The following is a 26,453-nucleotide window of genomic DNA, read 5'->3' on the forward strand; positions in this document are numbered from 1 at the left end:
ATGAATGCCATGTCACATCTGAAAAAGTGAAGGCGTGATGGCATGAGGCGTGAACTCGAAATGCTCCTATCTTTGCCGCTATTGAGGAGGAAATTCAGGAGGAAAGTAAAACAAGCAGGAAAGCTCTAATACGATCGTATTATAGAAGCGTGTCAGAAGCTGTGTTGCTCACGTTGCCTTTAAAGCAACATTAAAAATAGGACAAATAGAAATAAACACAAAATGGAAACGGAGCAAGGAATAAGACGCGCGTTGATGACGGCGCAGAGATACAACTATTCGTGCTTTACGGATGTCCGTGTTGCCGTCTGCAAAATTGAAGGCGCGACAGCACGAGGCGTGAACTCGCAATGCTCCGCTCTGTACTACCAATGAGGCGTCTCTTGGACTCGGTGCACCCCGGTGTGCGATTAGAAATCTATCAGTTGTACTCTCCAATGAAATGTAAAAGATAAGCTTAGCAATAAAAGAACTATAAATAACTCTTTCTTCTCATATGACACGATTAAACAGAACACAGCACGACGGTACATACCGAGAACAAAGTTTTCTGGGAGGGGAAGGTTCCCGGAAATTTTCTCGGGAATGTCTCTAGACTCATTTTGCATATTGTTCAGTTTCACTGTTGCCATCTAGAGCTAGACCTCAGAACCGCCGATGGAAGGATAATTTGAAAGTTTATTCGAGTAAAAATTTTACTCCTTACTGATGAGTTCTTGATACACTTATTTCTGTAAAATTCAAGTAAATCATTCTTTCAGACAGTATCTTAGATTTTCCTTGTTAATCTGAGGTGCCAAGCAAATATCATAAATACGTAACGGGTCTTCCCTGCCGTTACACGTCTCCTTTCGCAAAAGTTGACAATATCTCAGCAATGTCCATTCTTTAAAATAATAAAACCAAGTGAAAGAAGAAAATACCTTTATTTCAAATTTATGGAGTACATCTTACCGTTTTCATTGTTTCCTCAGACAAAACTAAGTTTGGGAAAAAAATATACAAAAAGCAACTTGACTCATAACAATTGCCAAGATGTTAGGTACAACTCCGTCTAATCTTGTGTAAATACACATCGATGGTCAAAGTGCGAAGTAACTCCGTTTGCGACGTTTCTGTCCTGTCGTACTTAATTTTTTACATGGAAAAATAGTCAACTTAAAATTTGGTAACAAGGCGGAGAAATGGTGCTGGGTCCACACCATTTCGTGGGACAAACAAAGCCAAGAAGTTCTAAATATTATAATTAGAGTCAAAATTAAACTTTTTGAACTCTAATGCGTACCAGTACGAAATTGTTCGATCATTTTTTCGGGTTTTCCTTGTTTTGTTACGAGAGTTGTTAGGTCGCCTTAGAGAGAGTTGCCTAAAAAGGCTCAAACCAGTCTAGATCTCTCGGCGTGACTCCAACTTAATATTCCAATGCAAACTGCCTGAGCTGAACACTCTCCCCTCTCAGTTTCGTACTGGTACGCATTGGAGTTCAACAAATTTAATTTTTACTCTAATTATAATTTTTAGATTTTCTTGGCTTTGTTATTCCCACGAAATGGTATGGACCCAGCACCATTTCTCCACCTTGTTACATACAGTTCGGGCCACTTCTTGGTATTTTTCTCACTTAATATTTTGAATCCTTCCTTCATTTCTCGTCTCCGTTGGTAAATTATCCTGTATAAATTTCAAACTATTAAGGCAAGTTTTCCTCGAAAAAATGAAAAAGGAGCGGATTTTTTGAAACACAGCAATGGAAATACGAGGCTCCACACTTTATCCATCAGCTTAAAATACCAGGAAGAACAATTAAAAACAACGATTCAACAAAAACAATTCAACAAAACAATTTCAAAATAAATTCGGTGACATTGGCTGTTACTTAGCGCGGACTAATCTTATCGAATCGAGGTGGTCAACTGAAAGTTACCCCCCCCCCCCTCCACCTTCCACAGTGGTCCCTGTGCGGCACCAAGGGATCTTTTTACGGGGTCTAAATAGTATTCAATATCTCCGAACGAGCCACGAGTACGTTGTTAGCATGACCCGCGCTATCCGCATGGTGCTGAGCGTTGGATCGTGCGGAACAACGCTGCCAAGTGAGGAGATTATGTTTGTACACTGCCGTGCTAAGGAAAAGCGCCGTATGATCTTCCAAACGCCGCCAAATTTCCTCTGGTAAAATATGAATTTCCAGGAAAATCTGTGAACATTTTCATTGAACTTTTCTGAGAATTTCATTCGCGACCATATCTAAAGTATCTGCGAGAATTTCAAGAGGAAATATGTATAACCCTCTCCAAAAATTAACATTTTATCGGAGGAAATTTGGCAACTCTCGAATGTATATACGGCGTTTCCCTTAGCATGGCAGCATACATAGTAAAATGAGGGGAAAATTGTTTATTTTTGGTGGGATCGAGCGGCAATGCCGCGAACGTTTGTCATGTCGCGTCGCGTGGCCCCCGGGGGATAGAACCCTGGTGGGGAGGAGTAGGGGGGGGGGGTGCGGAGCCTTCGCGAATGATTTGATTCGCGGGTGGAATCTTAACGGACCCGCGTATAGCTATGACAGGTTGTGTTGCATTCAAGATGGACGAACACCCTTGTCAAACCTGGAGGAATTTATGGAGTGGAATAAGTGGTCTTAATAATGAGTCACTGGACTTTGGGGGGGGGGGGGGAGGTAACTTTTTATTGAACTTTCCCCTTTTTCGTCCTTCAATTTTGAATTGCTTTCGGAGGGTCAACATTCTGAACCCGCACCTGCGGCTCTTTTTCGGGCATTGGCGGATCCAGCGATTTGGCAACACTAAATTTCTTCCATTTAAACCTATGGAAATGTATCGATTCTTGGGGAGCCCAGGTGCTCCGATGAGATTCGATTATTTAGCATAGGTTTAAATGGAGGAAATCCGGTGTTGCCAAATTGCTGGATCCACGACTATGATGAAACCGCATAATTCGTCGCTCCTCTGGTGTGAGGGCGTATCTCGATTTCCACATGAGCCCCAGAAAGCATGAATTCGTATGTAAAACAGGGCCCACGTGAAAACTGAGATATGCCCTAACGTCAGACGCTACAAATTGACACATTTTGTTTGCGTCTACAACTTAAACCTCATTATTGATGCGCGTGATATTTTCGACCGCCATCTTGAATTGTGATGCCACCCTGACTTTCAAGATAATTTTGGAGTATTTATTGAACGGGTTTAACTAGACTCAGCCGAACTATAATACTGCATTTTGCAATTAGGAACTACAATTTCTGGCCCATCCGTAAAAACACGTATGTTCATGGGGAAACCGATGGTTCTTGCGTTATTCCTACACTGAGCCAGGTATTGTAGATTTCAATTGCAAAATGTTGTCCGAAGAGTTTAAGTGGACCTTCAAGGAAAAAAAAAATGCTGATTTAACAATTTTGTACTTAAAAAAAGAGTCCGACATGTTTCAATGTAGATTTTGCAACTAAAACATGCTAATTTAATCAGTACCGTGGTGAAATTAGCTTTCCACTATTGTATAAAATGTACAGTTGAAACATGTCGGACATAATTTTTTACGATTTAGTTGTTAAATCGGCAATCCATTTTTTTCCGTGTTGAATTGAATTACACTTTTCAATAGAGAACTATTAGCTCTGGCTCTTCCATAAAAGCACCTTTCCGCACACGGAAACCAATGGCACATGCGCTGTTTCTACACTGAGCAAGAAACTCCGGCCGTGGGAGCCGAAATTACGGGCTATACTATATAGACATACCGTCCGTTCCGGGCTCAAAGGCCGAAAATTCCGGCTGCTGGAGGCGTAGCTTCGATTGCTCCGGGTTCAGAGGCCGAAGCTACGGTTCCAGCAGCCGGAATTTTCGGCCTTTGAGCCCGGAACGGACGGTATGCCTATATAGCCCGTAATTTCGGCTCCAACGGCCGGAGTTTTTTTTTTCAGTGTAAAATGATCCAGAAATAGTGGTTCCTTATTGAAAGATGTGGTCCAATTTTAAAATGCGCTGAGCATTCGTTAGGTTTTTCGCATCTCTTCTACCCGTTATTTTCCACCCTCACAGCACATACCCTCGGTTTTTTCCACAGAAAATAACGTCGTGCAACCCGACGAGAGGCGAAAAATCAGACGGTTCACGTACCCCCATCGACATTCAAATCGTAGCGGCGACGAAGACGACTCAATCGAGATAGGGATCTTAAGACTTTCCCGCGCCGGCAACAAATTTTTAATTAAGCCACACTTCAAACACCCCCTCTCGGGGCCGGGGCGCGGCGCGGGTAATACACTCGTAAAAAGGGCCGTTAATTCCGGGGTCGACCCATTCGACGAGTTTATTGGTCGTTCCCGCGTTTATCGCCCGACGACATCACAAACAATTAGTGTATCGTAAGTCGAGGGTCCGCGGAAACAAAGTTAAATATCGCCGCGCCGGGTCCTTAGAAAAATGAGCTCTCCGCTGCGGCAGCGTCTTGGATGCAAACTCTGATTACGGCCCCGACAGCAGGATGCAATTTCCATGTTCGTGCGCTTGGAGCGAACTGTAAACAAAAATGAAGAGACTCTATTTCGAGCACCATATGAACTTCATCTCGAGATTAGGAAACACTAATTTTAACGTAACCAACCATAAAAGTACCCAGACCCAGAGGCGGATCCAGCAATTTGGCAACACCGGATTTCCTCCATTTATACCTATGCTAAATTATCGATTCTTTTCGAAGGACCTGTCCCCCCCCCCCCCATTGGCGGATACAGCAAATTGGCAACATTGTCTTTTCTTCATTTAAACCTATGGAAATGTATCGATTCTTGGAGGGGCCAGGTGCTACGACAAGAATCGATTATTTAGCATAGGTTTAAGTGGAGGAAATTCGGTATTGCCAAATTGCTGGATCCGACTCTGCTCTCCCCCCGACCCAAGAATCGATACATTACCATAGGTTTAAATGGAGAAAAGAAAATGTTCCCGATTTTCTGGATCCGCCAAGAAAGCACCTACTTGCATAGGGGAAATAATGACACTTTTTTTTTAAACTAAGCCGGAAACAGTAAATACACGTCTGTAGTAAGGAACGCGTCTACACTGTAATGGGTCATTCTCGAAAAAACTTAAGCGCCAAAATGAATCGCAAAAATAAAAATTTAAAAAAAAAAAAAAAAAAACAGGAAAATTAGATTAAAAATTAATTTAAGAAATTCTAAAAAAAAAGTCAATAAAGAAAATAATGCTTGTTTAAAGAAAAAAGATACTTACATAAAAAGAAAAGTCACTTACATCAAGCGGAAACCCGCTTTCATTCAGCGACTTTATTCTTGAGTCAAAATAAAATCTTCTTGACGGCATACTCAAGAAAATTTCTGCGTAAATCGAGTCACTTTTTTCTCTAATGAAATCCAAAAATTATGCTAAACGTAATTAAATACAGATGCTAGGACTTGGTGAGATTTCGGACTACCGCTCTCTTTTTGTGCCGTATTTTCTTGATTCATTTTGTGAGGAAAGCTCTGCACTTTTGAAGGTTCCCTGTCATTCTTAATATGTTGGAGCGACTACAATTTGTATGATACTGTGCAGCACCCTTGTTGTAAAATAGTTACTTGAGGCGCCGTGGCATGGCGCAACGTGCTGCTAGCGCAATACGCGCGCTGGCGCCTACAAACCTAACTGGGATACTTCACGCATTGCGCAATACGCGCGCTGGCGCCTTCAAACCTAACTGGGATACTTCACGCGTTGCGCAATGCGTGAAGTATCCCAGTTAAGTTTGTAGGCGCCAGCGCGCGCATTGCGCTTGCAGCACGCACGCCGCTGGCCGTCCTGTTCTATGGTAGGCTCTAATACTTAAACTAGGAGTCACCGTTTTTCAACTCATGATTTTTAGGTATGATCAGTAAAAATGTCCAGTCTAAAATGTCCAACCATAAGTCCTTGCTGACGGATTCTTTTTTTAAAAACGGTAAAAAAACGAGTCACTCCAAAGTTTGCTTTTTCGTCGCATTGGTCAAAATGAAGCATACAACTATTTTAACTTCATGGATGTGCGTGAGGTATTCTAAGAATTGAAGACGCTTTACGGCGTGGCGTTTACTAACAATAGTAAATATTTATATCTAAATTATAGATTCAATTATATACATCATTGTTTATCAATATATATCATTATATATTAATAATAGTGAAAGTTAGTTAGTTTAGTATATTTTAAGACATTCAGCGTCACAAAAGCACGCTCTTCAGGAATCTTTGATACGTAAATAAATTATTTTTAAGCGCTCAGCCGATAGGGAGGTAATTGTTTTTCATAATTTTTTTTTTTTTTTTTTTTTTTTTTTTTTTTTTTTTTTTTTAACAGTAGTGTACTTTTCTCAAAATTGATGGTTGAAACTTTTGTAAGGTGAGTTCTTCCACTCAACGTCGCTCATCTCCTTCGGGGAACTTGAAAACGCGCCAACATAGAAACAAGCTGAGCGCTTCTCTAATACGAACGTATTAGAGCTTTCCCGCTCGTTTAATATTTCGTACCATTATTTGATGGATATCTCTACTTATTCCATTCTACTTTCTCTCAATTATTTACTCCATTATTTTCTTTTCTTTTCCAGAAAATCGATATATGTGAAGATAGACCTGAAACGGAAGCAATAACATCATTTTGAAAGTCTACCCTCCAGTAGAAAACTAGGCGTTTGTATACTCATGACAGATTTTGGTTCGTCCCTAACAACCGTCAGGTATTAGCTTTCGAATATTTCGAAAACGAAATCTAACTACACATATTTTCATAGTGTATCAGTTCCAATTGGACTGATTAGATCAATTTTTAGATTCAATTCGGCCGTTGAAGGCAAATGATGATGTAAATATTTATTGTCTTAAAAATGTTTACATTTTATTTAGGATTTTCACTGCAGAAAATCAGGCCTGTAAAAACGTGAGGTGTCCAAATTTGGGTGAGTTACAAGGCTGTCAGCAGTTGGACCTACCGTAATGGGCAATGCGTGTGCTGAGCTGTGATAATTTTGAAATTACCAAGTATTTAGTCTTACATTTCAAAGATTTGCAAAGGGGAATGGGCCTGTTGCAAACTTTTGCTAGAGCAAAAATAAGAGTTGTTTCTTGTAGATAATGCCTCAAAAATCACGATGAGCGCATCGGCAAAGTCTGAAATGCACTCATAACTTCACAATCTGCGTAAGAAATTTGCGTTTTTTTAAGCTTCCCGCTTCAAAAACGATACTACGGCATAGGTGAACATTTTGTTAGAGGAGTCGCTCCATCGTCGGCGATATTCATCATGGCCGACGCTTGCACGCAGTTCCGCGCGTAATTCAAGGAGAGTTCAAGGTCAATCAATTCGGGCGTGGAAAATATGAACGTTAACACACCGATTGTTATCTGGTCTAATCCAGTTCAGGTGTTATCTCGTCCCATCAAACGTGTTTTGGCGGATTGGCGTCGGCTATGATGATTATTGCCGACGATGGAACGACTCCTCTTACAAAATGTTCACCTGTGCCGTAGTATCGTTTTTGAAGCGGGAAGCTCAAAAAACCGCAAATTTCTTACGCAGATTGTGAAGTTATGAGTGCATTTCAGAGTTTGCCGATGCGCTCATCGTGATTTTTGAGGCATTATCTATAAGAAACAACTCTTAGTTTTGCTCTAGCAAAAGTTTGCAACAGGCCCATTAGACGCCTCCACAAATTCATTTTCATCACACTTATATTAAAAGCGCTTTGTGCATGTAATCAATTGATACTCATTGTTTTTAGTTAAAATGATAGAGACAAAAATGTGTATGTTAAGCATCAAGATTACTAGATCTCTGCAGGGACTAAGCGACGACTACATAGAAAAACCAGCAGTTATCGAACATCCAAAGTTAAACGTGTTTGATGTCGAAAGTGCTAAACCACGTATCTCCGTTTGCGACGTTGCAGGCTTCCTGTCATATTTCATTTTTGCCTGGAAAAACTAGTCAACGTAATTTTCCGAAAAGTTCCGTAATTTTTCTTCTCTATTAGTAGAATATTCCGTATAAATTTCAAGCTACATAGTTGACTTATTTTTCTCCGAAAAATCAAATAGGAGCGGAGATTTTGAGATTCCACGAGGAGATACGTGGTGTCGCACTTTATCCATCGATATTTTCGGACAACGTAAACAGAACGGCTTACAATAACCAGTCCAATGACATTAGGAGCTAGCCAATTTCTTTGTTGTCCAATTTCTTCTTAGGTTTAATTATTCCATGTATAGGTAACTAATTGTAAGCAAAAAGCAATGTCATGTAATTCTGTGAGTAAGAAACTTAACACGAGAGGAGATTATGCAACGCTCATTGAAGTTAGATTGATTCTGCGGGTCGATTGTTGAATCGTTATCGAATGACCTTGATCGATATATAGCATTGTGAAGATAGGGAGTTATCGATCAGAATCATTCGATAACGATTCAACAATCGACCTGCAGGTTGACGTGACTACCGCACGATGATTAGCTTAACGCTAGACGATACCATTATTTTAACTCCTGTGTATTCTGCGGTATCATTCAAAATTGAAGGCGATACGTGCGCGCGTTAACCGTCTCGCCTTCTAAGTCTCTCATAGGAGTAGTTAGCTCCGGGAATTGACACTCCTGCTTCCATGAATTTTCAATCCAATGCGTTCATGCATTTTGATTCTACCCTCTCTCTAAATTCATTTCGCGCTCACACCGCGAAGGGGGATTATTGCGCTCCTGATTTTAAGTCAGTACATTAGATTTCGTCGATGAAACTCCCGAACCACGTATCTGGTCTGCAAAGTTTTAAAATCTCCGCTCCAATTTTAATTTTTTAAATGAGGACGAATCAACATCTGGAAATGTCTTCATCTCAAATTTCTTCAGAATTTGCTTCGCACAGAGAAGGAAAGTCACGGAAGTTTTGAAGAATTGACGTCAAGAGGTTCTCCGTTTAAGTATTGAAGTATGACGGGAAGTCTGCAACGTCGCCTACCGAGATACGTCTTTTTGGAGTTTCGCCGTCGATATGTGATAGAGTAAAAAAGAGGGAAATTAAGGCGACCGTAAAAGCTGAAACTTTTTATATCGCAAAAAGTCGGGACCCAGGACATAATTGCATATTTTTGGTTGTTCGTAGTGATTTGATTATTTTCTCAAACTCTCAAGAACTGAAAGACAATTGAATCAGCGAAAACGAAAACACACCAACTCTGTAACTCAAAAATGATCAAGTTTCATTCAGAACAGTAAATTTTCCCAAAGGTCTTTGAAGTTAACGCATCTGTTCCAACTCTGACCTTTAAAGTGCCCTTAACTACTTGTCTTTTGTCACCAAAAATCTTTTCTCTAGTCTAACTTCTCCACCTACTATGCAATTTTGTGTGCGTCTTGATTAGTGTCATTTTCTCGAGTTGGTGTGTTTTTGTTCTCACTGATTCAATTCTCAAGTCATAATTTGAGACCCGCGTATTTATTAATGGAAAAAATTAAATCGGGTAACAGGGTCGGTTCTTTCTTCCTTTAGTTGAATGGCATCATACTGCCTTTCTCTTTGGGATGATACCATATAAAGCACAAGGGAGTTGGAATAGTTGTATCTTCAATTCCTCACCTTTAATTTTACGGAGAGACAATTTTCAAATGCAGATTTGAGTATCCGCTTCAGTGGCGAGGCGTGAATGATCGATTGTCGATATTTTCGCATTACAAACCATGGTGTGGAATCGATTATAAAGGTGCTCGTCCTGAGCACCTTATCTATCGATCCTTTTCCATTAGCTTTAAATGGCACGCTGGAAAAAAAACACATTGGATCTAGAGTCCAGACTCTTGAAAACATTGGCAAGAAAAAAGACTCTTGATTCAATCAGATTTAAGCTTAAATCAAAAGGAAATCCGCTCAAATTAAGAGGCTTGGTTCTTGATTTAGGCTTAACTCTGATTGAATCAAGAGTATTTTTTCTTGTTGATGTTTTTAAGAGTCTGGACTCTAGATCCAATGTGTTTTTTTTTCCAGTGCAGGTAAATCGGTATATCGTAAAGCACGCCACGCTACTGACCCGCATTAAATTAGATCAGTGAAATTTTCAAGAGAATTCGATTTGAAAAAAATCGGTCGTTACTGCTCCCTGAATAGGAGCAGCCCTGGCGGTGGACGGTGACATTTCCAGGTGAAATTCGGGCGATTCAGGTGGGACGCCGCGGCGTGCGATTCGGGTGCTGTCGGCGGGAGGCGTAATAGGCGTAAACACACGCTCGGCGGAATGAAATACGGCCACTTATCGGGGCTCATTAAACCCGAGAGCCCCGCCGCCACATCAACGGCGAGCGTCGCCAGCGTCGCGACGCCGGGGCCGCGCGTCGCGTGTGGCAACCGCCGCGCGCGTCGGGCCCACTTATTAAATTTCGCCCGAGTGGTACCTGCCGAGTCTCAACGGCCTCGTCTTACCGAAACGGGATGCCCACCTCAAGGTGGAAACTCTACTCGCAGTACGAAGGCTACGAAAGGGAGGAAGCATATCGACGGTGAAACTACCAAACCACGTATCTCGTTTGCTGTGTTTAAAAATCTACGCTCACAGTTTATTTTTTTGAAGTAGACCAAATCAATATCATTCCTTGAAATTTTCACGGAATTTTCTCCGCACAAAGAGGAAAAATCACAGAAATTTTCAAGACTGGATGTTGAGTAGTTTTTCATTTAAAAAATAAAGTATGACAGGAAGTCTGCGACGTCGCAAACCGAGATACGTGGTTTGGTAGTTTCACCGTCGATATGAGAGATACACCGCTTGGCTGCTACGCGGCCCGACCCTCGGAGGGTGGCCATAGAAATAATTTAAATCCCTCTGGCTGGGAGCGATTAGACCAATGACCATCAAATACGAACATTCGCATTTTTTTAAAAACTTCTCGCCAAGGCTGAAAGAAACGAATGGAGCGGAGCGTTTTGAATAGTCTGTAGCGAAGGAGCACGCCTTCGTTTCACTCACCTTGCCCTGCTGTCTTTCCCGGCTGTCCGTCTAAAATCTAAATTTATGAAAGAATGTAGAAATAATCCAAGATCATTCTTGTTTAGTTCGATTTTCTGCCAGATTTGAAATTCCCGCCATTATTCAGCTGAGGCGGAACTTTCAAGTTTTGCTGATTGCCCTTAACCTTGCATAGCTCATCGGTCTATCTCAAAGTAAAAAACCTGGGTCATATTCCCAAAATCTGCATAAAATGGGCTAATCCAGGGACTATCTCACATCGATAGCCACAATAAGCATGAAAATCGTATCAGTAGGTCTGTAGAACGAACCGTGACAAAAAATGAAAATTTACGTTGTTTACACGAGAGTATTCACAAATATATCACAATTTTTAAAAAAAAAGCTTTGTGTATGCATTAATTTTACAGAATAGACCAGATTATCAGCAGGAAATTAAAACGAAAGGAGAAAAAAGGAGAGACCAGAGTGGAGCGTGTGTTACAGTGTCCCCGATAAGTGCATTGTCTGTCCGAACAAAATGTTGGGGAAACGTTGCTGTTCGTCCGTCATCGAAGGTCTATATTTTGCCGAGATATATGGCAAAACGCCGTTTAAACATTCGAAGGTCGCCAAATTATCTTCAGCAAAATAGTCATTCTGAAAAAAGTTACGAATAAATTCTGTATTTTTCTTTGAAATTTTTAGGCAATTTAGAATAAAATCCTGAAATCCTTCAGGACTTTTGAATTTATTGATTTCTTTGAAATGAAATTTTCTAAAGGAAAAACACATCATCAAGAAAATCCAGAGTTTATGGAAAGAAATTTGGCAATGTTTGGATGATCATAGTCCAGTGGCGCTGCGTGCTTTGCGATACATCGATTGTTCAGCCATTTAAACCTATAGAAAAGGATTGAAAAACATCCAGGGCGTTTGCAGCGAACTTCTTAATAATCAGTTCTTTACCATAGCTTCGAATGGAGAGGTATCAATGATCGATCATTCACGCCTCGCCATCTGCTCATATTGTTATATTTGTCTCAGCACGGCCGAGTAGATGCATCATATTCTCCTAAATTCGTCTCTCCTATGGTATAAAGGCGTATCTTTTTCCATATGACATGCCGTCATACGGACACCAGGGCTCACCTGTAAATCGAGATACACCCTAACGTCAGAAAAGCGACGAATTGTATTTGAAGGAAGCATAATTTTGGAAGAACACTGACAGCATGCAGGAAAAGGACGAATAAAATATACCTGCGGTTTGATTATTTATTGATAGAGCTTTCAAATTTGTTTCAATCAATCCAAGTAAAATGTATAAACAAGCAGGAAGCTCCAACGCATTCGCGTCGGAAAGCGGCTCTGGCGACGGTAGGTAGTTGTTACGCGTTTACGGTTTCCTTGGTAACCTTTGTTTGCTATCAGCTGATGTCGAGTAGTATGACTAGGAAGCTCCAACCACGGCATTCTTCGAAAAAAGCGCGAAAACTTATAGATTTGAATTTTCAAATTTTAAACGTAAAGTACATTTTTTCCAGTGCGAGATTAAAGCACAGACCCGTTTTGAATTATTGACAGTATCACCATGATTCCAAAAATACACTACACAACATAGCATTCGCTCACAGGAAAAAGATATCAATTAAAATAAAATCAGTCCCCCCTAAACAGCAGAAAATGGCGCCGATTCCCATCAACCAACACGCGGTCTCTCCAATGTAACATGGTCCGTTGATACTCCCCAGCTGGGACCGTCCGGAATAGCAGCTCTAGTGCAAGCACCAGAGCCGCTAAAAAGAGAGGAATATTGGCCCAAGTTCCACTGTTGACGAGGAAAACATGACGAACTGCAGGGAAAGGAAGGATTGGTGCGAGTCCAACCGGGAAGTTGAACTCAACCGTGAGTTTCTCTTGGTAATTCTCGCTGATGAAAGAAACAGTGGCATAATCGATTATCGATATTTCCCCATTTAAAGCTATGGTATAAGGTCGATTATTAAAGTGTTCGTTGCGGACACCCTGTTCATCGATATTTTCCAATGGCTTTAAATGACAGATCAGTCGATATATCGCAAAGCACGCCACGCCACTGGGAAGAAACTAATGGAAACATCCAATTCATGGGGGATTTTATAGAAACAAGAAGAGTTTTTTCATCAATTTGATTTGTGGTGTTTTCAATTACTTATAAATTAATGAAAAATTATACAACTTTCGTTGGAAATCATTCAGACCGTCTTTTTCCTCACAATAAACTTAAATACATTTCAATGTCTCCAAATTTCTCCTTGCAAATGTCATTTTTACCGAGAGCATGTTTGGGATTTTCTAACTGGAAATTTCGCAGATACTTCTAGTGATCTCATGCAACATTCAGAGACAATTTGGACAATAATAGCAAAGTTACAGCACTTTCTTATGAAAAACTCAATTGTTTGAGTCAATTTTGCAACCTTACAGTCGAGTTGTGCTCCTTCGTCCGAGAAACAACGATGTATAAATGTTTGACCCAAATGAAACTGTCTAAATTAGAATCTCAGAATATTTTACCGTTCATGTAATCGTTCAAATCCTTCCCCCGATTTTCGATCGGAAGCACGATATTTTAGAGATCCCGAGCACCAACAATTTAAACAATGGGGGGAGGGGGTTCCCTGATGGCATTTCTATCGCAGGAGGAGGAAATAAGTTTGAAAATCAACACTTAACGCTTTTTTGCCTGTTGATGACAGATGAGCAACTTGTTGAGCAGAAAATCACACAAAATTTGACAAATGATGACTGATGCACTTGGCTATGCGAGCTTTTGCATTTTTCACTAGAAATCCTAAACCAGATGCTCGACTCTTTAGTCATCAGTTATCGTTGCGCAGATTTGAGTGTCGACCTCCGAAAGTATACATTTTACACTATACAGGATGATCCAAAGTTAAAAGGCCAGACTGCAGGACCCGAAATACCCCCATAATCCCTCTTTAATTTGAGATTTTAATCTTTTTTTAGATCATTTATATGATTTCAGGGCATAAAAGTACAGGGGAGTACCAATTTTTATGAGATTTGGTTAACAACCGTTGCCAAAATTAAGGAAAAACTATTTATACTCTCCGAAATTTTGAGAAGGCCGTAGCTCCGACTGGAGGCTTTTTTTAAAAAAACTTTACGATAAAAAAAAGTCTTATTTTGACCCATAGAACACGCTCCTGCAGTCTGGCCGTATAACTCTGGAACACCCTTTACAGAGAGGCAGCGTGGGATCTGTAAAAAATATTGCCTCTATTTTCGATCGATGAAGAGAGCACGTGTCAGGCAAAATTTGATGTAAAGACTCGGCACCACTATCCTGATAAGGTTATAGCGCAACGGAGGAAAAAGGACAGTGCCAGTAATTGGCCTTAATTCCCAGTCAGTTGCATTCAAAGGGCCGAGTGGATAAAAAGGTGTTAATAGGATTTAATCTTCCGCCAAACAGCGCATTTTCCGTATTTAATGAGCGTGGCCTGAAAACAGGGAGAGGAATTTGCGACATTGCGAGAGGATAAAAACCCACCTCGTGAGTACTTCACAAGCTATCGGTTCTCGTTAAAATTGTTAATCGGGCGGGGGAAAAATATAAAAATGAAAATATAGATAAAGTGGTGAAATAAAGATTGTGGGCGGGTTATTCCTCAGAAAGCGGTCGCTTATTCCTTTTAGTTATTAACTTTGAAAGTTTATTAAAGTTGTTTGTGTTAATTAAAGTTGAAGAGTATTGAAGAATAAACTTGTAATAACTGCAGCGTGAATGGACGAAAGTATGGTAGAACGGCTAGAAGTAATTCAAATAAGGGGGGACTGACACCAATAATTTTCTCGAGGGGAGCACTAAAGTTCACAATCGACCTTGTTGTCCAAAAATTACCCTCGATGAGAAAATTTTAGAATAAGACGGAGCACACTTTTCAGTAATGCATGTATAAACAAGTTGCGAATTTCAAAGCATTAGTATTGCATTAAGCGTGCCTAGGAGAGACGTTCTTTTTGTAAAATTAGTCTTTTCTTTTATTTTACTTTCAATAATTCAAGATTATAAATAAATAAACACTTAAAAATCACTTATGTATATAATTAATTATGGAAACAATCTCAAAATGAGATTATAATATATAATTTTTATGAATAGTGACAATAGATTCGAGAGAGAAAAAATCGGCAGGAAAAGTTACAAGAATAAACTTTCAAATTTTTACCGCAATATGTAAATGTAGAGAGGGAAATTTGTCGGGTTTTATGTGATATTTTATCATTTGAAATAACAATAATTCCAAAAACTTTACAAAACTTCAAAATCATAAGTTGGAAACCGCGGTCGCCGCAAGTATGAATAATCACATCAAACACATGCAGTACGGCCGGCACGAAGCTGGCACGCACGACGCGGAACACATAGTAGCGCCTTACAAGGCGGTAGGATACTTCATGCATTGCGCATACAGCACGTTGCACCGTTGCGCTCAAGTCGTTGAAAAGTCGTTTTTCTTGGTGTCGAACCTACCTCGGTGTACACAATTTCCGAACAGTGCACAGTGCGAGCTTGAAATCCTAGGATCACAGGATTGTAGAGATTTTGCAATCATGTATGTTTTCCGATGAAAATATAATTTTCCCCAGCCGCTTTTAGGAACCGCTTCTGATCTTAATTGCAGGGATTCAGCAATTAGGACATGGTTTAATTTCTTTTAAACGGCTTTTTTGAGACGAAATTTTTAAGAAATGAGTATTTATCAATCTACCTCGTGCATAGTGCAGGGTTTATAGTTTTTGGATTGTAATACATGTTATATTGGCACAAAGATGTAAGAAACTGCTCGTAACAAGCTCTACTGAAACGTTTCATGACAAGAAAGGAGCACCTGGAAAATTCATGTAGAACGACTTTTTTTTATCAGGGAGAAACCTATACGCAGCTTTCCTTGACATTTTCTGAGGAACTTCACTCATTCAAAAATATTCACAGATTATTGCGAGCATACTTTTAGGGTGGTTTTCATCTCAAGAAATTAAACATAATTGGAGATTTTGAAACGTTGCAATGAGCACGCGTTGCATAAGCGTAGGCGAGTCGCGTTGGATGTTTGAATGAACGCAGCTTTTGACCATAGCCACCGATATACATACAGAAGATTATCTCTTTTTTTCGCGACCATTCAAAACATGACCGATCGCTTTCTCTGTCACAGAGGCGATCATACTTAGTAATTATCGAGCCCTTGACAGCTCTGAACTCGAAGCCCGTCTAAAATCTCATTTAATCGGATTTATAATTATTATAGAGATACCCTCTGTATGCCAAAGGTCAGGGCAGCATTGACATAAATTTCTAGTGGGCGATGGGTCATACTTTGTAAGCTAAAAAACCCGGAACGTCTTTATGGGGGCTTTAATGGGTAAACGAAGCTCTTTAAAAAGCAAAAATGAGAAAAATAGGCGGAAACGCGCCAGTGCGGTCGGCAGTGCTGTCAAATTTCAGCAAAAAGTGTATTGGTTGTCCTCTTGCTTGTCCTGAAAATTGTCTCACGATCGGCACCGGTCCTCTACTAATGCGACTGAAAACCTTTTAATAATGGCTCTGATTATTAAGTTATCTCACCATTTTTCTGAAACAATTCACGTGAGTAAGTGTAGCTAGGCTCCCTGGCTGGGACATCAGGTCATTCTCGTTGGCTGTTGCAGTTTTTTCCTTGGTTGAAAATCAAATTGAAAATCGATTCCCTTTAACGAAAATCTGTAAATACGAGGGTCATCCAAAAAGTAAGGTTCCCTACCTTGTATCTTTCGAACGAAAAGAGATAAATCAAATCGGTAAAAGAGACATTATTAGGCATACTCTAAGCTTTAAAACAAGCTCAAGTTTTTGAAAATCGGTTGAAGGGTTTCCGAGAAAACTTAATTTTACTGAGACAACCTCCTGTCGCCGCGTGCCCACCTCTGGGGTCAGGATGCGCGGAAAGTCGATTATCTCAGACTCGGGTTATCGCCTCTAAACATCAAATCAAAAAGGACTTTGAAAGTTTTCATTGAGTAGACTGTACCTTACTTTTTAACGTAGTCTCCGCATCTTTTTTGACATTTCTGTTATCATTACAGTAGCTTTTTGACGCCTTCCGCGTAGAAGCTCTCGTCTTGGCTACGAAACCAGTCATTGACAGCGAGCTGCACCTCTTAATCAGCTAGAAATCGCTTTCTACCGTGGAAGTTTTTCAGCTCGGGAACAGAGAAGTCACCTGAGGCTAAATTGGAAGAGTTCGGAGGATTGGGGAAAAATTTCCCCACACAAAGCAACTGATTTGTATGTGCAGATCGCTGTCAATAACTGGTTTCGTAGCCAAGACGAGAGCGCTTCTACGCGGAAGGCGTCAAAAAGCTACTGTAATGATAAAAGAAATGTCAAAAAAGATGCGGAGACTACGTTAAACAGTAAGGTACAGTCTACTCAATGAAAACTTTCAAAGTCCTTTTTGATTGGATGTTTAGAGGCGATAACCCGAGTCTGAAATAATCGACTTTCCGCGCATCCTGACCCCGAAGGTGGGCACGCGGCGACAGGAGGTTGTCTCAGTAAAATTAAGTTTTCTCGGAAATCCTTCAACCGATTTTCAAAAACTTGAGCTTGTTTTAAAGCTTAGAGTATGTCTAATAATGTCTTTTTTACCGATTTGATTTATCTCTTTTCGTTTGAAAGATACAAGGTAGGGAACCTTACTTTTTGGATGACCCTCGTAGATTGCAATTAAGGGTCCAGGGATTCGTCATTCCGCGTACGTACATAAGTCGGCACGTAACGTAACGTGACTTAAGGAACGTAAAATTTTACGAGGTGCAGAATGTAACCTCTGGTTTTGTCCGTTGCCATGGTTGCCACATCCATAAACTAAAAATTTCTTACGTGACTTTTGAATGTCTTCATTACGCAGCAACCCTGTTCGCGTTTTCAACCCTCCGCTTAAAAACATGACCAATAATAAGCTCACGGGAGCAGTAACGAAAAACATTTTGGGAATCGAATTTTCTTCAAATTTTGATGGATTTCATTCAGAGAGACCGAAAAAAATCCGCTAATTCAGTAAAGCGCTAAAATTTCCGACGAGACAGCAATTAAAACACACCACCCCGCAAGTGAACTGCAAATACCGCTGTCTTCGGAAAATTGACACTCTCCGTTCCTTCACATTGCTATTTCGCCTTCAATTTGTAAGGTAGGCCGGAAAACATCCATCTTCTGAGTAATTTTCCTCTATTCGAAGATTTGTCTTTTCTGTATTCCACAAATCTTGCCTCTTGGTTCATCCCCGCACCCAAAACGATTTTTATGGCATCTCTGTTTTTTCTATTTAAGTCCCTGTATTTGATAATGCACAAGAATACATCTTACAAACGTTATAATTCAAGCGCAAGTATCCTCTGGCTCCCTAGCGCATGTACGCGTTGAAACTCCAGAAACGATTATCTCGTTTGCTAGGTTTCAAAATCCCCATTTCTATTCTATTTTATAGACCAAATCAACGCCATTGCTTGAAATTTTCAAAGATTATTTTTCATACACAGAAGAAAAATCAGGGAGGTTATCGAGAGATGACGGTGAGTATTTTTCCATTTGTGAAAAGTAAAGCATGACAGGAAGTATGCAACGTCGCAAACAGTTTCTGCGCTCCTGCAGTTTAACCATCGATATGCAGAAAACGCTTATGGTTAATCTATTCGTGACAAAGAATATTAACTAAGCATGATTGTCTCAAGTAGCGAGACGGGTATGATATTAACTTTCGTTATAAAAAAATCTCATTCTTCCTTTCACACTAAACTGACCCATTACAACCGTCAAAGGTACCCGCTATTGTTTGCGTACGAGACGTCGCACCCAACCCACCTCTTCCCCCCGCCTCCTGGTCTTCTTTTGAAGCGCATATGCGCCCCTTCGTGAACAGGATGTGAAAAAGATTTCAGCGTCGAATTCAATTAAATCCATTACCGAGCCAAGGGAAATAATTCCATCGAGTGCTTACTCATCTGGTTAAAAGTGTTTCAAAAAGAAAAAAACAAAACCCCCCGTACAACCACTCATCTCACGCGAAGTCTGTATTGCAGTTAGGTGGTTTTGGATCAGCAGGTAGAATAGGAGTCGAGGGCGGGGGTTGCTGACTGAAAACCGCGTTTGTCCCGATGGCGCATTGTTGCGGTTGCGTGGTTTAGCCCACGTGACGGAAATTACTCGGCGCCGCGCGGCGCGGGCGCGGAAAAAAGGATACGAAAGCGTCGCACTTCAAAGGAGACGCAAATTTAATTTCACCGCAAAATAGTCGGGAAATAATCTGTGTTGCCAACGTTGGGTTATTGCGGTTGCTTCGTACCTGCGCTCATGCCCGACGAATTTCAGTGCCCAGGAAATTACGTCATAATGGCATTTGGATTTTTGATGCATCACCTCTCCCCCAACTCCGTCCCATGTCCCCTCCCTGGGCCAGACTTTGAGGATCCTGAATAATGGGCCCGTATGCAATTATGCATTGTGAAGCTAAGTTACATGGTTTCTCCTCAAAATTGTACGAAGAGAGCGATTTACGAAAAGTGATGCAAAGTTGGGCCCCCGTTGACACAAAAATTAACTAAGGAGCTCGTTGCTTGTTTTTTCGGAGACTAGAGAGTTTTAATCGAAATTTCGTCGATCAGACCAGACAAAAATCGCTGTGCTGAAAATTTTACCCCTTCCACAGATGGATCGCATTTAGAAAAAAGGAGCCAGCGAAATTACATAGCGTTGTAAAAATGGTACTCCTTCATAATTATCTAAAAAATCTCCTAGATTAGCAGATAGTTCTTGCTTCCTACCAAAAAGCTGTTGATTTTAATGAAAAATAATTGCGTGAATTTTAAAAGTGTGCATATATTGAGTATTTTTAAAAGAAAAGAAGAACTTGCACAGAGCTGAAAACACCGTAATTGAGCTGGTTCCTTTTTGCTAAATGCGATCCAGATATAAATGCTTAAATGCCCGTGCATTTGGGAGTCCTAACATTTCAACATCGTCTTGTGTGGGACGAAAGTTCAACCATGAGGAGGGCGCAATTAGAATGCAATATCTTGAATCCACTCGTTGAAACACCCCCAACATGCGCATGTGCCAAGTTTCGTGGAACCGTCAATACAGTTTGAGCATAGCAAGTATTCAGAATTTGCTATTTAAGCCTTCCTCGAAACCAATCCTCTGGACATTTAACACAATTTGAAATGAGTTTATGGAAAACTTTAATTATTTTTTTTTTCACTTTAAACGTAATATATAATTGGATTACATTATGCAATAAGGAGCCACTATTTCTGTCCCATTTTGGAACAACACCCCCAAGATGCGCATGTGCCAAATTTCTTGGAAACGTCGATGAAGTTTGAGCAGTTGAGCATGGTAAAAATTGCCATTCCACTTCTCAGGAGAAAACAACCTCAGTGCTAAAAATCTTGAAATCTAGCTATTTATACCACCTTCAAAATGCAGTTTTAAGGGAAAACTATCTAAACAGTTGTTTGCAAGCGGTGTCGATAGGGGCTGTGACATGAAAATGTAATTCGACTTTTTGAATTTCGAACGCGAGGAATCTTTCCTGTAACAGCTTCTCTAGCGGCACCGCTTGCAAATTATTCTTGTGTGCACCTTTCCCCATGAAAGATCACAAATAATTACTATCAATATAACTGCTTAGCTTTGATCAATATTAAAAACTGTCTCATTGCCAATGCCACATCTCTTAAAAATCACTGACGTAACAAGTGTATTAAAAAAAGTAATTAGATTTGGGCACCATCATGGCAACGTAAGCATGGTGAGTAATCAATTAGAATGTAATTAAAGACGAGAAAGTCTTTGATTCTTCGCAAGAAGGTGTTTGCCACTTGATTGGTTTCACCCCTTGATATTGACGATCAAGGGTCGGGGCCTCCTTTGTTTTGGCATTTGATCTGACTGAAAATTTAATTTCACCGGTTACGCCAAATTACATCAAGTGATTTTCGGGCTAATTACGTATTTAATTTTATTCTCTTTGGCGGACTTTGGTTCTATTCTTTCAAGAGATCTTATTTCTCAGCGTCGAATACTCTTCAGAGAAGACGACTATGTTAAAAAGAGTTGAAATGAACATCCTTTCATGCGTGACCGAAAACTCCAAAAAGTAGAAACAAAAATTTCAATCCCCCCAAAAATTTCAGATTTTACGTCTGATCATCTTATTAACATCACTAGGTAATTTCTTATATTTTTCATCTATAAGTGCATTGGCACCAGCGGAAATTCGTAATAGCAAATATTCAGAAGTCACCCTTCAAGCGTTACTCAAAACCAATCCTCCAGATATTCAGCAAAATTTGAAATGAGTTCAGGGAAAACCTCAAGCTTAATTTAGGTTTTTTTTTCAGTTTGGATGCAATCTATAATTCTTCCAAATTACCATTAGATACAGATAATTTTTCCGGAAAATTATATTTACGTTACATTTACATTACATTACGTTTGACTGGAGGAAATAGAAGCGGCCCTAAAATAATGAGCCTTATTCCAGAAAACAAGCTCTCCGTTAAAACTTATTTTGATACGAGCTCTTTCCAAACTGTTACGTTAAACCTCTAAACCTTTCTGCAAGAAGAATAGGTGGAGCGACACAAATATTTCCCTACGTAAAAAAAAATCGGTGAACACGGTATCATTTTTATCTCCATTAAGTAATAAATTGAAAAAACTAATAAATAAGCAGCCTCTCCGTTTTGATCCATTTGATACTATTGTCAAATTTTCTCTCGCAGAAAAGAAGTTCTCACTTTCTCTTCGTTTTGACTTTGTCTCGCAGAATCACCGAGAGAAAAATATATCCTCATGAATCGCGTGATGTGATGAGAGGCTGTTCCAAGAGTTATTACCTACATAACACTTAAAGTGTCCGAGTGTCTATCCCATCCCATGACTCAGTAAAATGTTCTTCAAATAAAAATTTCTGCTTGCTACGCATTCTTTTCCTCTTCTAAATATTTTCAGTCTTTAGAGGTGATTCGTTTTCTACTTTTGCGGTTCAAGTTCAAAAGTCTGATTTAGTAAGAGTGAGAAAAAGAAGACATTTTAAAGGCAATGTGCACGTTGATAGAGATCGAAGAGAAACTTGAAGATCTTAGAGATATTAAGGAGCACTTGTGTTGTTCGTGCTTATGTTATCAATCAACTAATCGCCAACGCTGAGCGTCGTCGTGTCCATGCCTAATAGGAGAGCCTTCAAGTATGCAACAGCAACTATTCGAACGTTCATGCTGATTTTTAGCATACCCGGCTATTTGAAGGCGAACTGTAAACTTGAATATATCTAAACTCCATTGAGTTTAGATATAGTTAAGTTTACGGTTCGTCGGAGCTCCGATGGTAACAGGGACACTTTTCCTCAAAGGATGTATCTAACACTTGTGGAGAATCTTAAATGCTATTAAATATCATGCATGAGCCATTGCCCTACTACCTAATGGTAGCTACCGGTATCGACACAGGTCAATTTATTGTGAGTCCAGAGCGAAGCTCAGGAAGGGGCCATTAGATCAAATTGAAGGGGGTTGTCTTTCCAAGTTTGGAAGGATCGTTACGAGAGAGGTTTGAAAAATAAACCCTTCTGATTAAAATGTTGGCAAATTTAGATCTCTAGTTTAAAACTGGTCAATGATTATAGAAATTGGCGGATTTTATTCGGAAAAGTGCTGAAAAGAGCAGAAAAATATGAACGCTTCTAAAGTAGTATCATTTTTCGGTATTTCAATTTCCACATGAGCCCCAGAGAGCAGGGATTTGCATGTAAAATAGGGCTCACGAGGAAATCAAGATACGTCCTTACGTCAGAGGAGCGACGTTCTTTGATCAGATTAATTCACCTTTTCACTTGTTGAGCCATGTGTTCGTGACGGTGATAAGAGTATACCACGACCCACGGCCGTGAATAATCCTCGTTATTATTTACAGAAAAATCTTGAATTGTCACACATTTCAACAAGATGAGCGCCTTCAATTACTCGCTCAGCAACTTTCACAACACCTCTGCACAGGGCTATAGAAATGTGGCTCTTGCATGCATGTTTCCACATTTTGTCCTACTCCTCTCATCCACTGACTTCCGCTGGTGAGGCAGTTAGTGTCTATGCGTGAGCGATTTGTGGGAGTTGGGTTTTACTTTGCCTTGCGTAAAATTTTCTCGGAAACACGATGGTGCCACTGGTTTTCTTTGAAATAGACTCTAAAGCTCAAAAAAAGCTTTCAAAGTTGAGGCCGTAATAGAGGGGATAAAGGATATCTGAGGCTACCCTGAGAGTCCAACTGTGTAACATGACAAACTCTCTATGAAAAGATAGGGAGCAAAACTTAACAGGTGCCACTTGTTGAGAACCAAAACTGAAAGCACGGCAATCAGTAAATCGAAAATCGTGCAAATTCGGCAAATTCGCAATCATGTGTCAAAGAGAGGACTCTAGACTTTTTTGAAATGCTCATCGTGATTTGTGGGTGGTTCAATCAGCGAGAAGTCTATTTCTTAATTTGTATCTCTTGCGTGCAACGGACCCAATCGCTTTCAATCGGGAAGAAACGAATGAAAAGCGGGTATTTACGAAAACCCGGATCGAACTCGAACATTCGTTCGCCGGAACGATCGGATGAAGGAAGGGCCGGAGGACCGGATAGAATTCCGGATTTTAATTAATATTTATTCCTGCTCCATTATTTATTCTGAATCCTGAATCCTGGGCGTCCAGGTAACTTTTGAAAAAATGGAGATTCTCAAGCGCGCTCATCGTCTCCGCACGGCCGTCTTTGAACTTATAACTTTTAACAACTTTGTTTGCATTCTCGGGTGGGAGAGCCAAGGCGAACGGATTAAAGCAAGTTTCGAGGAGCAGTGGAAACTTCTCCTGGGGCGATGAGTGAGCCAACCGTTTAGATGCAATTCCGCGATGACGCCGGAGATATGAACGCAATTTGCGTGGCAAGTCGATAACCCCCCTCCCCGACAATGAGCCTGTTGCAAGGTGCGGGGAACTGTAAATTGATAACTGATTCCAATGGGAAATTTTTCTAAAGGAACGATGGCGCTAATAAAAAAATCTTAAAATCACCTCCCCAACTCAAGAAAGGGTGTTTTAAGAACTGACTCATTCAAACGGTCTTTGCGGTCAAAATACATATTTTCAATACACCCCACGTTGGAATGACTCTAGCGCTTAGTTCCATCTATTTGAGCTACATTTTTGCATTTAGAGACTTTTATCTCTGGCTCATTGTAAAAACAATGAATGTGCCTTTAGTTTCTTTAAGCAGGTAGGTGCTTTAGATGAGTCAGAAACAGTAGGCTTTAACTGCAAAATAAGAGAATCGAGTCTAGACATAGTGAAATTGGAACATAATAAGCTTGTCATTGAGGCATCAAAATGCTTTATGCAATAACCCATTGAAATATCACTCTGATATCACTCTGATATCACTCTGATTTCACTCTGTTCACTCTGACTTCACTCTGACTTCACTCTGACTTTACTCTGACTTCACTCTGACTTCACTCTGACTTCACTCTGACTTCACTCTGACTTCACTCTGACTTCACTCTGATTTCACTCTGACTTCACTCTGACTTCACTCTGATTTCACTCTGACTTCACTCTGATTTCACTCTGACTTCACTCTGACTTCACTCTGACTTCACTCTGACATCACTCTGTTCACTCTGACATCACTCTGTTCACTCTGACTCACTCTAACGTCATTCTGACCATTCTTTTGATGTCGCTATGATAGCAGAGTTTTGAGCGGACGTCACATTGCTTCATGAAATACATATATACTAAATATTGAATGATATGTCATCAGTGTTATGTCACCCCCATTTTTACTGAGCCCGAATCACACGGTCAAAGTAGAGCTTTCAAAAAAGGCGTCTCGTGGGATCACGTGACCCCCAAGTGACAGCACTTTGAGAGCTCTTCTTTGATCGTATGATACGGGCTCTAGAGGTCCCCAAATCAGTGAGACTGGGATTACAAAACGACTAAGAATACTAAATATTCGTTGTTTTCTGTGTTTAAGGATGATGCTGCCTCTAATAATGCTAGTCTCGCTCCTGCGAGTGACGTGGGGCGAGGAGGCGGAGGAGGCGGACTGGGAGAGCAGCCGACTGGGCCCGGACCCGGGCGAGGACGGCCCCACCTCCGCGGAGATCTACAAGCGCCTTTACAACTTCGGCCTCGGCAAGAGGGCCTACAGCTACGTCTCCGAGTACAAGCGACTGCCCGTCTACAACTTCGGCCTCGGAAAGAGGTCGCCCAGGCATTATAACTTCGGCCTAGGCAAACGGGCCGACCAATACGACGAGGTTAGTGCTCATCAACAAGTTAAAAGATAGGTCCCGGGTTCGAATCCTGGTAGTGGCGCCAAATTTTCATGGAACTATCGAGTAGATCTGCTGAAACGGATCGTACTTGGCCTTACTCCCTGAAATTTGTAAAATCTGAAGCATGGATGTGCCCAAAGCCCTCGATGTCTACGGACAGTAAACATAGTCTAAAGTTGGCTGAAGGTGCTAGACACAAAGCCATAAAACCAGCAGAAAAAAAGGAAAAAGGTTCTTTTTGTCAAGAGAAATTACTTATTCGATAGATACCAAGAGATTTTACAAAGATGAATGATAGGCTAAAGTACTTAGTGTACTTAGTGAGGAAAAAAGTTAAAGTAAAGTTCGACGGTGAAACTCCCAGACCACGTATCTCGTTTGCGGTGTTTAGAAACTTCCACCTCCCTTTTATTATTTCGAAGGAGAACAGATCGATATCATTCCTTGAAGTTATCACGTGAGTTTTCTTTGCACGAAGAAGGATAATCATGAAAGTTTTCGAGAATTGGCTCCAAGTAGTGTTCCATTTAGAAATTAAAGTATGATAGGAAGTCTATACTCGTAATGTCGCAAACCGAGATACGTGGTATAGTTTCACCGTCGAGTTGCAACTTTACTACTGATCCATTGCTACCGTGGCGCAGAGGTGTTGTGTAAGTTGCTTACGTAGTGACTGAAGGCGCTCATCTTGTTGAAATTTGCAACAAAAACATAGTGAAGTCTTATCAATCACAAAGAAAAGTCACAAATAAAGACATAAGAGAGAAAAAAAACCCTCTGACGTTAGATCTTGGGCAGAGACAAGAGACCAGTATCTTTGCAATGGTGGAAGCTTTTACTTTCGGGACTTCAAAATTCAACTGTTGACCTATCTTTTAGATCGATGATTAACAACGTGCTAAGAGTTTTGTTTCACAAACAAACCAAAGTTTGGGAAACTCGTTTGGCTCATGACGTCACCGGAAGCTTATCATCCACCTAGTAGGTAAGATGACTGTTGCTCCCTTACAATTGTCCATGAGGCAGTG

The 26,453-nt window shown here is 40.5% G+C and overlaps 1 protein-coding gene across 2 annotated transcripts in view; it reads left to right on the top strand.

The window, feature by feature from the left end:
* The window catches only part of AstA (allatostatin A), a 134,218-nt gene that overhangs the window by 102,037 nt on the left and 5,728 nt on the right, over window positions 1–26,453 (top strand). Inside the window, exons 3-4 of one of the 2 annotated variants that reach the window (XM_019043162.2) lie at window positions 6,608–6,736; window positions 25,122–25,407. In XM_019043162.2, coding sequence (XP_018898707.2) covers window positions 6,702–6,736; window positions 25,122–25,407 — 321 coding nt within the window. In that variant the 5' untranslated portion in view covers window positions 6,608–6,701. The remainder of the gene's footprint in view (window positions 1–6,607; window positions 6,737–25,121; window positions 25,408–26,453) is intronic. The other variant, XM_019043163.2, reaches the window with a different exon arrangement.

This window comes from Bemisia tabaci, chromosome 4 (assembly GCF_918797505.1).
Source record: "Bemisia tabaci chromosome 4, PGI_BMITA_v3".
Taxonomy (NCBI): Eukaryota; Metazoa; Arthropoda; class Insecta; order Hemiptera; family Aleyrodidae; genus Bemisia; species Bemisia tabaci.